Here is a 14976-nt window from a genome sequence, read left to right on the forward strand (position 1 = left end):
AAAATCAGCATAGGTAAAATCAACAATACACCTCAAACAACACTCACATGACATATATACACCTATGCCAAGAGTATAACCAACATATACTTCCAAAAAAAACATACTAAACCCAGGTGCACTCACAAATCAAACATAATAAAAAAAATACCTCAGATACCACACCAAACACATATGTACATATCACAACTTAGATTAAATCGACAAGATACCTCCATCAAAACACCACAGATGTACTTATACTACAACTCGGATTTAATCGACAAGATATCTTCAATAATACAATCAGACACGTACATCTAACTACATAGCTAAAAATTCACAAGGAACCTACAATAACCATATCAGAACATGTATACAAATACTACTCACAAATGGGAAGTCTATCACAGGACTCCTACAACACATGACAATCATATGAATAATCAACATACTTAACCCAATCAACCTGGCATTCCCTATGTTACCTTCCAAGTTATCCAACTAGGTACATACAGTCAAAAATTAAAGTACCCTATGGAATAAGATACATCGATCTTCTATAAACTATCCAAGCTGACAATGGTATATGACTAAATCAGTCCTTTCCACGTCAGTACCAAACATGTACTCAAAGGTGCTCTAGATACATAACTAGCACAAATAACCTAAAGGTTCGAACCTCTAAAAATAGAGTATGGCAATCCTCTACTGATCAACCAACAAAACTAAATCATTCATCTACTAACTAATCAAGAATACCTTAATCCTCCACAAGCAACTAAGGTATATCAAACCACGACTACCCAACTCGACAAACGTAAATTAGTCTTCTACTGACCGATCTAACAAGAGTAAATCAATATTCACTAATGAAAATTAACTAAGATAAAATGGTATACTACATTATCAAATAACTAAATCAGTTCATGGGTCAATTCAACACTAATTACATCAACTCAAACTAGAAAATGTCAACCCACATAATATCATATGTATAAATGTGTACGACCCAAAAGAAAAAGTCAGAATTCAAGAACATCAAGACACCCTCATTTTTATCCTCAAAAATATCAGCCCACATAATATCAAATGAATAAGTCTCTACTCCTCATGAGAGCAAGTTAGCATTCAAAACATCAATCATTATTTATCCACATAGTCCAATATCAGAGGAAGCAATTATCAATTTTTATCATCCTGTTAACTAACCACAACTAACCAGATTTATTAAAATCTCATAGGTACACTCAACCGTAAACTCTCTAGCACCCGATTTATAATCTGATCACCAACTATAATCATCAAACCTGTGAATATCATACATGACACTCACTATGTCACCATCAACGACAACCCAAATAATAGATCATCAAAATAGTTATCCACTAATAGATCATCAAAACAAATATCTAGTAATAGATCATCAGACAACCACATAACATTTACCACTACAACAAAAACTGCAAACGACAACACCCCTACGACAACGGTTTTAAGAGAAAGCGTTGCGTATTTGCTCAAAGACAACGGTTTTTGCCAAAACTATTGGTCCCTTTGGAGGCCGGCAAGAGGGGAGGGGTGAATTGCCCTACAAAATAAAACCAAAAACCCTTCTCGGATATTCAACTAACTTAAAAGAACTTGTAATTTAAAAAGGCAGAGACTAATTAAAACAGAAAATAGACACAGAGGAATTACTTGGTTTGCAATCAGAGGATTGCTAATCCAAGGCAAAGAAGGCGCACTAATTGATTCTCCTCTGGGCGGAGTAGCCTCTTACAGCGTTGAAAGCACAGAAAGAAATAACACAAATGAAAGCACTGGATTACAAGTAGTTCGTTCTTAATTGATAATTGCTTCTGGACCAAGGCTATATTTATAGTCTTGGTCCGGGCGCCTGGAAGGGTTCCGGGCGCCCTGGGGGGGATAAATTTTATCCCCCAACGGTCGGATCGAGTCAAAACTTGATCCTGTTGAAAAGTCGATTCCGGGCGCCCGGAAGGGTTCCGGGCGCCCCGGTCGGTTCCGGGCGCCCGGAATGGTTCCGGGCGCCCGGAGCCCTAAGGTCAACTTAAATTGACTTTTTGACTCCGGTTCATCTCGTCTCGATCCAGCTCATCTCGGTCCGGGTCTGTTCACTCCGGCTCCGTTTGCTTGGGTGATCTCGGCCTTCCGGAATAGGGCTCACCCGAACCCATGTTCTGACCTTCTCCTCGAGCAGCCTTCCTTCCCGGTTTCTCGTCCCTCGAACGCCGCGCACGTTCTTCTCGTTCGCCGGTGTACTCTTCCACGGTCACCTCGTCCCTCGGACGCACCGAGCCCGTCGGCTCTCTCCCCGTGCCGTCCTTCTCGTTAGCCGCGTCTTCCGCTCGACTTCCTGTGTTCCTAAGCTCCTGCACACTTAGACACAAGGGTTAAACAACGCAGGACCTAGCTTAACTTGTTTGATCACATCAAAACACCTCGGGGTTCCAATAAAAACCGTTGTCTTTGAACTCCCCATTAAATATAAAAGACAACGGTTTTGGCAAAACTGTTGTCATTGAGCAATTTTTTTTTTAAAACGACAACACTTTTTACAACGGTTTTATAAACCGTTGTCTTTATCCGCGTTTTTAGCGACTACGACAACAATTTTGAAAAAAACGTTGTAATTGAATTTGGTCATTTCCCCCCTCGCTATTTTCCTTTCCCTCACTGTTTTCTTTTCGGCACCGTGTTTTTCCTTCGTGCTCCCGAACCTAAGGCAATTTTTTTTTCCTCTCCTCATACAATCTCTTCACGCCTCCCCTGGATCTTCCTCCATGATAGTGTGCTCCTCTCATTTCCTGGTGAGCGGGTTTCTGAGTTCGACGAGGCCCTTTGACCTTCCATTGCTGCTTCTTTCGCTCGTGGAACCTTTTGATCGGATGAGGTGTATTTCTTCGGCAAAGGTGGCACTCCTAGTCCGTCGATTCATAACCTAGGTCTTGTCTTCTTTGGATTTGTGCTAGAGTCATAGTCAAGGTAGATTCATAACCTAGGTCTTGTCTTCGTTCATAAATTTTGTCTCAAAAAAAAAAACCTACTTTTGATTCCACTATGCTTGTATTTGCAAGCGCAACATTCTCTTTTCTTCTTATTTTTTGCTTTTGATTTGTTTCATCATGTCATTTTCCTGCTCGTATGTCAAAGTTTATGGTGTTTGATCTCTGAAGATGTTTTTTTTTTTTTTAACTTTTATTTTTGTTTATATCTTGGTGATTTTGTCATCCTCAATTCCATTTCCCAGCCGCAAAAGAACTATGGCCAGTGTAGTCACCACTCTCTTAAGCTATCATATGCTTCTTTTTAACTACATGCAGCCTCGTATTACAATAATTGATGTAGGTGATTTGCCCTGTTACCGTGATTTTATTCCCGTAGGCAAGAGTCAACTTGAAGATCTAGGAGGGACTCATTATTAGAGGGAATTACTCCTTCAATGTGCCTTTTTCTGCAATTGCATCTGATCCCTTTTTTGTCTGAGTTCCCAAAGTTCCTAGAGCTTGAGATTTATGTGTTTTCTGTCCAGTTAGCCATACAAATGGACTTGTTGAATTCTACTCTAAGGTGTTGGAAACTGTTAAAAGGTTTCATTGAATAAATGGTCTCTTCCCCTATGTTCTTCCAATAGGATGCGCATCTGGATGGAAAGTCAATGTTGACTGTGAACAAGTTTTTGAAATTTTTTTACCAGAATTTTTGCATTTTAGTATTCAAGACATATCTTCCTGCCTTTCTGGATTGGTTGGATCTGAAATCTATTTGGAATGAGCGTCTCGGTGCTATTCCTGAAGGTATCCTTGGAAACGTCTCACATTTGATGAGGCATAGTTAATGTTATCCATTGTTCCATTCTTATTATCTTTGTAGAAAACACCTTTTCATGTGCTCTTATGTGTGGCACCATGTATTGTGACAATTATGATGCCGCTCAGGTGTGAATTTGTTGATCTTAAAGGATGATTAGAATCCTATCTTGGAAAATATGGATTGATGGTTGGCACGATGGAAAGCAAGATAGACTCTTGGAGCAGGATTCTTTTTCTCATACTTGGTTCAGTCTCGTGTTACTTATTCACCAACTTCAAGGTTCCAAATATGTGATAAAGAGATTAAGACCAATGAAAATTCTTGTAGGTTTGGTTAGACAAAACTGAGTCGCCTTGCTTATCACTAATTGGGAGTTGCTGACCTTACCTTTGACAACCTTTCCCATCTTGTAAAATTTTGGTGGGCATATCATCCTAATACAGATGGATATTGTTTGCTTGGTGTAATTCTCAAAAAAGGAGTGTTTGATACATCCACATGGCAGTTCTCATCTGTTTGGAAATGCCTCTGCTGTTGTGTGTGTTCTTTCTAGTTAGTCCAACATATCAAAGATGCAAGTTCTTCCAAGTATAAGCAACAGATATGAACTGTTTGCCTCTCCATATCTGTCCTGTTTGCTTATTTGTACGATATTTATCTAGCAAGAAACCTAAACTACCAGATAAGAGATCTAGCAATCCATGGGAGACCTTTGATCTCCACTTTAAATTGCTGGTTCAGAGTTCTTTCTATTGGTTGCATCATGCCTGACCCCTTGAGAAGCATACTGTATGCTAGAGATTGATGCACACCAAGGTGCTTACCTATTGAGCTTGACTTGCCAACTTTTCTTCAATAGAGGAATCCAATTTAGCCGGTCACTTGCATTATAGCAATGTTAAGTTCCATTAGCATCTCATATAGTGCTCATAGGAACTACGTGTCATAAGCCCCTAGTCAAATCCTTGTATTGTTTCTTTGTTTGCAAAAGCCCCCTAGAAGTACAGCTACTTGGCATATATCTATCTCAAGAATCTCCATGTTGCATCAACTCAATTGACTATGAGCACTTTTTCTATTATATGTGATCACTCAATCTCATTGGGCTTCACTTAATACATTAGTTTGGCTCTCTATCTACAACTGGTACCAATATATGAGATGAGGAAGAGTGGCAATTAAATGTCACTTCAAAGCTTGTTTCAATTATGGCCTCCTATTGGTGCATGTGGAATGTGAGAAACTAGAGGGTGTTTGAAAATGTTGGTTCCATGGCATGGATAATGTATACTTTCTTACATTTCTGGAGTTTTTTTGTTTTTTGTTTTGGTTTGTTTTATCTCTTATTTTCTTCTGTAAGATATTTCTTATCTGCCCCTATATTCATTTCAATTCTTATTATGCCATTTCTGTCAATAATATGTTACTTATGAGATCAATAGACATCCAAGATCAATTAAGATGATGATCTTGCTATTGCTTGACTGGAATTCTTCACTGTCTTTGTAGGTTGTAGGCATATTTAAAATGGTGGTTCTTCCCCTCTTGGGTCAGCTAGCAGATGAATATGGGCGTAAACCACTGCTTCTGATTACTGTTTCTACATCCATAGTGCCATTTGGTATGATTCTTCATTCCTTAGTTAACGCTAGCTTTGTTATTCATGTGATATATATAAGTCATTTTGTTCATGTAATCTGGCATGATCAGTTTCAGTAAAGAGTATTTAAATAAATATTTTTTTATTTTTCTAAAATATGCTCTTCGTAATCTTATTAAATAAAAGCAAGGATAAGTTAAATTTATCAAAAAGAGCAATAATGGAAGTTATTATCATTTAAATTCATTTTGGAGCACATGAGAATGCCTTAGTGTGGCAAAAGATAAATTCTCATGTATCTTGCATCTTACTTTCTTTCCAAATAGTCATTGTAGCGCATTTCAAGTAGATCCTTAAGTACTTAATGTTTTTTTCTTTAACATTCACTTTGTATGCTGCAATTTCAGCCATACTTGCTTGGGATGATTCCAGGGCAGCTGTTTACTGGTACTTTGTACTTCGCACAATATCCTACATAGTTAGTCAAGGAAGCATATTATGCATATCGATTGCTTATGCAGTAAGACTTTCTCCTCCTTTTCATAAGTATTAAAAGAAATTCGGTGGATTACCTGTCCTTTGGATAGTTTTAAGCAGCACTGAGTCACTGACATATCTTGTTCTGCCAGTTAATCCTACAATATACTGTCAACATTTTAATTTTATAATTTATTATCATATAAATGCTAAAGATTTCCATGAACATTTAACACTCTTCAATGTGTATTACATGAGATTGATGAAGCCTCCTCCATAAAGTTGATGCAAATATGTTTACGAGCTCTGCTTTTTGTGTTGCAACCTTTGCCAACACCTCTTTGATTATGGAAAAAATGCTGTAAAAGAGCATATGTTCTACAAATATTTCTTACCGTGTCTCAAAATTTTCTCCTGAAACCACTTTTTAGGAAATTTCAAATGGTCATTCATGATTTTTTTTAAGATATGCCTTCCCAATTGATGAATATAATCACTTAAGTTTATATTTCAACATCAATCTAGGCTGATGTGATTGAGGTCGGCAAGAGATCTGCAGCATTTGGTTGGATTACTGGGCTTTTCTCTGCTGCACATGTTTTGGGAAACATCTTCGCCCGCTTTCTACCTGAAGGGTGGATATTTGAGGCATGTTCTAGATAACTTGTATAAAATATGCTCCTTATCAACACTGAAAACTCTCTCTTTCATGTGTCATCTTATTGTTTGATGTTATGTAGGTGTCAATTTGTTTGTTGGTTTCATCAACACTGTGCATGACAGTATTTCTAATTGAGACTGTCAGGACAACTCCTAGGCAAAGTGATAACAGATCATGTTCAGCCATTTTTCTCAAAGTCTTCATAGAACGTTGGAAATCAATGAAAGATATTATTTTTGTTTTTTGTAATAGGTAAGTTTTTAACCAGTTGACCAATCATTTTTAGGAGTTTTGGATTTTCATTCCTTAGTATACCTGTTAGCCCATCCTCTGATTTCTTAAGATCAGTCAAAAGGAACCTCTTTTTTCTAGTTTATTGTTTTCTTATATTTCATATCTTTGCAGCCTAGATTTCAAAATTTTGTTGTAATTAGGTATCTTAGTGGAAAGAGGATCACTGTTCTGTTTCTCTAACTAGAGTATCCACAAATATTGTAGTGAAACTCTCAGGCGCATCTCATTAATCTCCTTCTTCTATGAGCTGGGAATGTCTGGCATCAGTGGCATCTTGCTGGTATGATCTTACTTTTTTTCTTGTAGAATTTACTAGTTTAGGCTCTTGGATAGTTTAACGTGCTTGAATTTTTTTATTTTGAGAACATTGTGTTTCTTGTAGAATAACAAAGGCATTTCGTGTATGATCCATAGTATATTGATATACAAAACATCTATATACTACAGTTTGATTTCTTAATAGTTTGCTCTATATACTTTTGCTTGGACGAGCAGTGTAAATTACCCGTGAATTGCACGTGCATTGCAGCTAAATTTGGTAAATTTTCTCTTTGTATTGATGAAATGGGAATGAAAAATATATTTTTCCAACTGGAATGTAGTGAATGTTATAGCTCTTAATTTACACTTATTTGATTGACACTTTGGTTCTTTTAGGTGTCCTATGTAATTATTAAAGCTGTGCGTATGTGATTTCTATTTGGAGGAATTTGTGGAATTGTTTTAGCTCTACAAATAATTCACCCTACCATAACTCATCATGATGATCCAATTCTTTTGATCAAGTTTTAATTGGAAGATTTTGAACCCATGTTTTTTACTTTCACTTATGCTTTTGTGATGGGTATGTTTATTGCAGATCAATTTGCAGCTTCTGGCAACTTGTTACTTGCAAAATGGAAAAGCATATTGTGCCTACCAGGTCTCAAAGGTAATGTAGTCTGGAAAATGGCACAGAAAATTGCACGAATATTTTGTTTCAAGATGTTCATGGATGTAATGCGCTTTGCATGGATTCTATTCATCTTGGATGATAGTTCACTTAAATAATGTTAGCTGCATGCAGTGCTAATTATTTAGTAAACTATGCTAAGCTAGGTATCACTGCTCCTAGTAGATTCCCTATACTATTATTCTCTAATAAACACCTCTTTTTGTTTCCTTCATTTGGTTTGTTTTTGCCTTCTATGCACTACAGATTGGTTAATTACATTCTCCTTTTGGAATTCTGGAATTTGATAAGTTTTGTTAAATTTTTCTCTTGCAATTCGTGAGGCTTGAGTTTTTTTGATGCAAGAAGTGAGCTTTGTTAGGATGTAGCTTGCCTTGCTAATTTGTAAATTAAAAGTCATATGGAGAACATCAAATGGAAAACATGTGATTTAATGTATATGGAGAGTAATGGAAAACATGTGTATTTTGATGAGTAACAACTCATTTTGTATATTTTTGTATATGTGGCTATAAGATGAATTATATATGGATGTTTATTTTGGATTTAATGTAGTAAATATTTATTTTTGTATTGGTGGTTTGCTTATAGTAAAATAAGATTGGTTGTTTGGTATTAATGAACATTAAAGACAACAGTTAAAAATGTTGTAAAAACTAGGTAAACCACAACGAATTTTTTTTGTAAAAAGTGACAAAAGACAACGGTTTTATCCATTGTAAAATATATTAAAACTATTGTTAAAAAAAAAAAAAAACGTATCAAATATTATCTACCACAACAGTTTATATCTATTGTAAAAAATGTCTACCACAACGGTTTATTTCCGTTGTTGAAATTATCTACCACAACGGTTTTAAAACGTTGTTGTATCCTTCGTAGCCAAGTTTTGGGCATATAAACAACAACGGATAAAAACCGTTGTCAAATGTCTACAAAGACAACGGATTCAAAACCGTTGTCGTAGGGCAATACATTCTACATCACCCTCAGTTACAACGGTTTTTTGACCCTACGACAACGGATAATATCCGTTATCGTTTGCAGTTTTTGTTGTAGTGTACTCTCATAAATCAATAGAAATCAACATATCATAATATCTGATCTCACAATATCCCTCAACCTCAAACCATTCTCAACAATGATCAAACATGATAACTCCCAAATGACCAATTTTCATCATATCGGGTACCCTAATATCCAAAAGATATGAGTATAAAAACTCTACTGGCTAAGTCAACAGGAATATGTAGGTATCATCCACTACCCATCAAAAAATAGTAGAGGTTGGTATGTGCCTCCATCTCCTACTAATAGTGACAGAAGCTAAAACTACTGATGGTATGATATGAAAAATCACCAGAGACAATAATCTTTGATCTCTATTAAGGTCAACCATGCTCAATGGCTAACCCATCACATGAAATATGTGCTACAACAACTAGACAGGTACTAAATAAAGAATGCTAATACATGTTATAAACTATAAAATTAAACATCATACCTATATGTCATCTGGAGATGTTCCATCGCTGTCCAGTCCCCAACTTCTGACCTCAAAATTCCAAACATGAAAATCACCGGAAACCCATATAAATCCGAAACGGAAATCCATAACATATACATAATGGAAAATCCGTGCAATCCAAAATAACTACCCAGTTTGACTCGCAAACTTGGGCTAACCCAAATATCCATAACACCAAAAGCAAGTAACATAACCCTCTCTGATACCAATAAATTGGTATCAGTTAAATCTCAAAAATCCGTAACACGAAAAATAACAAGTATCGCCAAACTTGGCGCTCTGATACCAAATAAATTGGTATCAAGTTATCCCATATATCCAAAATCCGAACACAAAGATCGTAAAACTACGCTCTGATACCAAATAAATTGGTATCAGATAAATCTCGAAACTCCAGAACACATAGCAAGACTTGGCTCTTATACTAAATAAATTGTCACGCCTCGGAGGAGTCTCTGTCCGAAGAAATTTCGGCAGCATCTCCCCTGTACGGCGGACAATCTGAAACTTTTCTACATCCTCATATACCTCAGCCACATGCGGCTGGAATAAAAACAATAATAAAATACAACCACACAAACATCCACGCAGTTTATATATAAGTAAACAAACAGTAATACCACGACTCGAAACCAACCCTACTCCACTACACTCATAAAACACAAATCCGACAAACTCACCTCTTCTGCCGTCCAGGCAGGCATGTAGTAAAACATATCGAATAAAAATCCATCGACATCACAAAATCCATACAAAGTCTATACCATCAACCAGAACAAGTTTAGCATAATCTAAGTAAGAAAACCAAAAGACTAATAATCTTTGAGATCTGCAGGGACTAGCAACTGGAACTCTCTCCTGACAGCATCAACCTGAAAAATAACAACAATGGAGGCGGGGTGAGTCCAACACTCAGCAGGTACAACTGATATGCAAAGTAGGGAAATAACATCTAGCACTAATCATGCGTACAGTCTCCTGATATAAAAGGATGAAATGCAACTGAAGTAAACAGGAGAAAAACTGTACTAACCAGGACCTGGGTATAAGGACAAACAGTTCGAGTGACATAGAAATCCTGTATGCATGTCAAACATAGGTATCCAAACAATATGCAGCATATAAATGCAGCAAACACAAACACAAGCAATAAATGCATCATGCATATGATACCAATGATGTGTCCTGGTCACCCCTGACACCAGTCAACCATCTCACACACAATAGTGAGACAGAGTGGGTAGGGCTGTGACAACCGTGCACTCTGTCGTCACTGCACCTGATGAGTGACCGAATAGACGGGATGCTGTCGGAGTACACCTATCCTCCTACCCCAAATCATAAATGGGGGAGCGCAATGCTCTCAACTCCCGGTACATGATGACGGGGAGGAATCTCTGCCGGCTAACACGTTGCATCACGCTACCCATGAGCGGACCAACGGAGCCAAACAAAGTCCCTGCTGCAACACACACTGCCTGAATCGACCACTAATCCATGAGTGGTGGTGTGTGCAGATCCATGTAACTGGCGATGTGCTCAACAATAATGGAGCGGACTATCGCACAGCATGCAATCATGCAAATGGTGCATGACACTAACCACAAAATATCCTGAACTAATCCATATATATATAAAAGTGCACCATAGGTCAACGAATCAAATCAAAGGTACACAGAAGGTATAAAACCTAGGTCCTGAACATGGTGAAGCATGGTATATCACTACCCCTATAAGCATGTATAAGCAGGTAAGGAATACATGAGATGCAAAACAAGCAATCAATCAATCATGTAATGGGTATCGGGTAGTGATTAACCGAAACAAATAAGAGAACATAATTATTGCTACTTGTTAAATTCACTACTATGCATATCAAAGACATAAAGTCAAAAGTACTCGCCTCCAATCGAAAAGTCCAATCTGGTCCGAATACGACGTCGAGATACTCGTCTCGCATCAAAGTCCTGTGTCAAACAAATAAATCTTTTTAATTTAGCTACACTCCTATAAATAGCTAAACAAAAATCTCCTACACTAGATTAGGGCAAAACCCTAATAAAAAATCACATAAACCTAACCTAGAATCCAACTCATACCAAATACAAAACATAACCTAAATTAACATTCCTTGCTGACCTATCAACCAATCATCTACAAGATGATCAATTCTTTACCTCTTACCTCAATTCACAACTGTAGTTGCTGCTGGATCTAAGGTAAACAACCACTGGATTAAATTGCTTGACCAGGAAAACCCCACAGCAAGTCACACTTCACCTCCCTATCAAAATTACAACCTTGATTGTTAATCCACAGCATAAAACTTCACTTCACGGCTGGGATCACTGTTAGAATCAAACTGATCAAGAAAAAGATCAAGCAGTGGAGAGCACGGATCATACACAACCCAACTCACCTTATTTGCTCAGATTTAGGGCACAATGCAATAACAGGGAGTCGACAGCACTCGGGCAGAGAAGTTGTCAACTTGATCGGCACTGCTCGGGGTTGTGGCCGGCGGCGGTTTCGGGACTAGGGCACAGTGAGGTCCTTCGGTGATGGTCGGCTCTAGTAGCACAGAGGGCAGAAGGGAGAGCGTTGGCGGTGGCAAATTGCCGTCACTGAGGCACGGGTCTCGGACAACACTAGAAAAGATCGCCGCAAGACGCTCACCGGCGTCGGCAAGGTAGGCTAGGGCACGAGCACAGAGTAGGGAACTGGCGATGGAGTGAGCGTCGCCGGCGCTTGGGGAAAAGGAGGAGCGGCACTCGGCGGGAGGCTAGGGCAGAGGATCGGGAGAAAAGAGGAATAAAAGAAGAACCGCTCGTGCGACGCCGGTTAGGGCACGGGGGAAGGAGTCGGGCGCGCGTGGGTTCGGCGAGGAAGAGAAAACGGAGGAAAGAAGAAAAAGAAATAAAGAAAAGAAATAAAAGAAAAAAATAAAGGAAAACGTAAACTTTTCCTCGCTTAAATGGGTAGCCTAAACAGGCTTTCCCGGGTCCTATTTCAACAAAGTCTGAACCTAACTTGCAAAACTTGAATAAAAATATTTGGTCTTTATATCTAATGCAGGTATAGGAAGGAATAGCAGATTCCACAAAACCAACAATGAGTTTCAGTAACATCTAGGTTCAAACCAACAAGTTATTTAACTTTGAACAATTTACCTCTAACTTACACCAACCACTATAATGGTAAACGCAGATCGTATGGAAGGTGGTGATGTCTTCTTACCTGCATTAGCTACAATTCATTAGATGGAGTAATAGATGTACAAGCATATCTTTCTGAATGTAATTTATGTACAGTTGTTCTTTTACCCAAATAACTGGCAATCTAAACTATCTAATATGCCAAGCGTCAACAAGGTTATAAAGTTATATTACCCACCATAGAGAACAACTGAACTTTATGAAAATAATAAATGAATAAAAATATTAAGAAGCAAGAATACTACCTGTTCAAAATTATGCAAATCCGAATTGAAAATTTCACATTACAGAACTAAATGAGCTCAGAAGAAGGTTACACTGCAGATAACCATTGAAGTTTCCTACGCCCCATATTACAAAATCATGCAAGTTACCTAACATACAAAGATTCATCCAGGTTAATTGAAACTGTCAAAAATCAACTATTCATATACAGGCAGGCAATTAAAGATAAATGAGCCTTATAGTCATCATTCAAGATTTCCAGCTCGGGTCCCATATCTAGAGATGCAGTGCTAGGGAACAAATATTAGAGAAGCTGATTTTCATATAAAAATGGGAAATTTAGAAATTAACAACATAATTGGCAGTTGTTCTATTTCGAAATGGTGCTATCAGTTAGTTATCACAATTTCACTAGAATGAGCATTTCATAAGATGTAATAATCATTAGAAGGGAAAGACAAGCATAGCTGAAAAAAAAAATATGTGTCAGAAAAGAAAGTACAAGATTAATTGTTGCCCTTGTAATTTTTTACAAACTGAAGAAAAGAAAGTACTCCAATGTATCTGAGCTACAGTTTAATTGTTGCCCTTGTAATTTTTTAACTACTGCTGATGTGGCCTGAGCCAAGTAGGAAAAAAATGATCTAGAGTTTAAGAATTGGAGCATCTCCACCCAAGTGACTAGTCACCAATGATAATTAGATTGTGTACAAAACAGAACTTATGCATATTAGAGTGTCATTGTGTTGATTAGAACTGGAGCATCTACATCCAAGCGACTAGCCAAAAGGATTGATAAGAAGCCACTAATAAGCAACAGTGAAAATTAATGAGCTGGAGAAACTATTGCTCACAAATCAAATATATTTAACTAGGAAGTCAAAAGGATGCCACTAATTGGAGCATTTTAAAGAAAAAGTAATATTGAAGACTCTCACTGCAAGATAAAGAAAAAGTAATTATAAACTATGTCCAGCGAAGTGTAGTAGGGGTTTAGACAAATAAAAATATTCCTAAATGAACATTCACCAATAGCTTTTAGTCCAGCGAAGTGTATAACAACATCAAACCTGCAGAAACAAACAAAAGGATGTCATGCAACGTAAAAAAGGATATCCAAACAAAATCGGAAGCAGACAATTAAATGACAGCAAAATAATAAGCAACAAAGGTTTAAATCACAGTGTATTAGGCTTGAGAAATTTTAGATAATAAGCAACAAAGGTAAAGCAACAATACCATCAATATTTTCTCCATCATGTAACATGAATAAAATTGAGAAAGGGAAAAGAACAAATGGAAAGCTTCCTACTGCTACTGACATGTGCTATTGACATGTGTGGTGTGGACTGTTCCTGGGACCAACTCAAATAAATAATTTTTAAGAGAATTTCTATTATTTAATCTGCAATGTTCGGAACAAGATCATAAATCCTTTATTGCGCAATATAGTGAGTGATTCAAGAACTTTTTGTTACAGTCATTTATTCATAGATATTGTGTCATAATAAAAGAAAAGTACAATATCAAATGCCAAAATAATGCAATTCTAAGTTTTAACAAATCTATTCAGAACTTTAATAATTAACCTTGTTTTTTTTTTCAACTTCCTAGTCCTAGATCTTGACTTTACAGGTTCATAAAGTTAATCACGAGCAAAGGCATAGAGGAAATGCTGTAACCTATGGAACTCAAAAGACAAAGAATGCAAATGATACGACAGAATGGGTATGCACAAACAATGCAAAGAACTTGAAGTTTAATATTTCAACGGGGAAGATTGTTTCACTGAGCAATCTATAATTGAGATGGTGATACCACAAAAGAAATGGCTAGGGGAAATATGAGCAAAAATGTAGAATAACATGAAACAGAAAAAGTTTTTGTCTAAAACATTGCAATTACTTAAGAAGATAAGAAGAATATATAAGTGTTTGACCAAGAAGGTCACGCTCTCCAATGAAAAATTCCCTCTCCATATGAACTAAGAGTTGTAGTAGAAAAATCGTGAGTTTCATTCGGCCGATCAGATTAGGATGATCGACAGAGAAACAAAACTCTAAAGAATGCTCACGCCTAAGATGTCTCTCCATCTCTTTCATTCAATTAAAAACTCTATCAATAAAACATCAAAAAGGTCAGTTCTAACCAAAGAAACTAAGAAAAACAGCAAAGAAAATTCAACACTAAATTTCAAAGAAACAAGAA

The 14976-nt window shown here is 37.1% G+C and overlaps 1 protein-coding gene across 1 annotated transcript; it reads left to right on the forward strand.

The window, feature by feature from the left end:
- The first annotated feature begins 3263 nt into the window (after positions 1-3263).
- On the forward strand, positions 3264-14571 carry LOC122004164 (tetracycline resistance protein, class B-like). Its single transcript, XM_042559091.1, has 7 exons — positions 3264-3275; positions 5326-5437; positions 5824-5936; positions 6419-6541; positions 6634-6806; positions 7053-7128; positions 14404-14571. The coding sequence occupies exons 1-7, from the start codon at positions 3267-3269 to the stop codon at positions 14569-14571; spliced, it is 774 nt and encodes a 257-aa protein (XP_042415025.1). The 5' UTR covers positions 3264-3266.
- The last annotated feature ends 405 nt before the right edge of the window (positions 14572-14976 follow it).

The sequence above is a fragment of the Zingiber officinale genome, chromosome 7B (assembly GCF_018446385.1).
Source record: "Zingiber officinale cultivar Zhangliang chromosome 7B, Zo_v1.1, whole genome shotgun sequence".
In the NCBI taxonomy this organism is placed as follows: domain Eukaryota; kingdom Viridiplantae; phylum Streptophyta; class Magnoliopsida; order Zingiberales; family Zingiberaceae; genus Zingiber; species Zingiber officinale.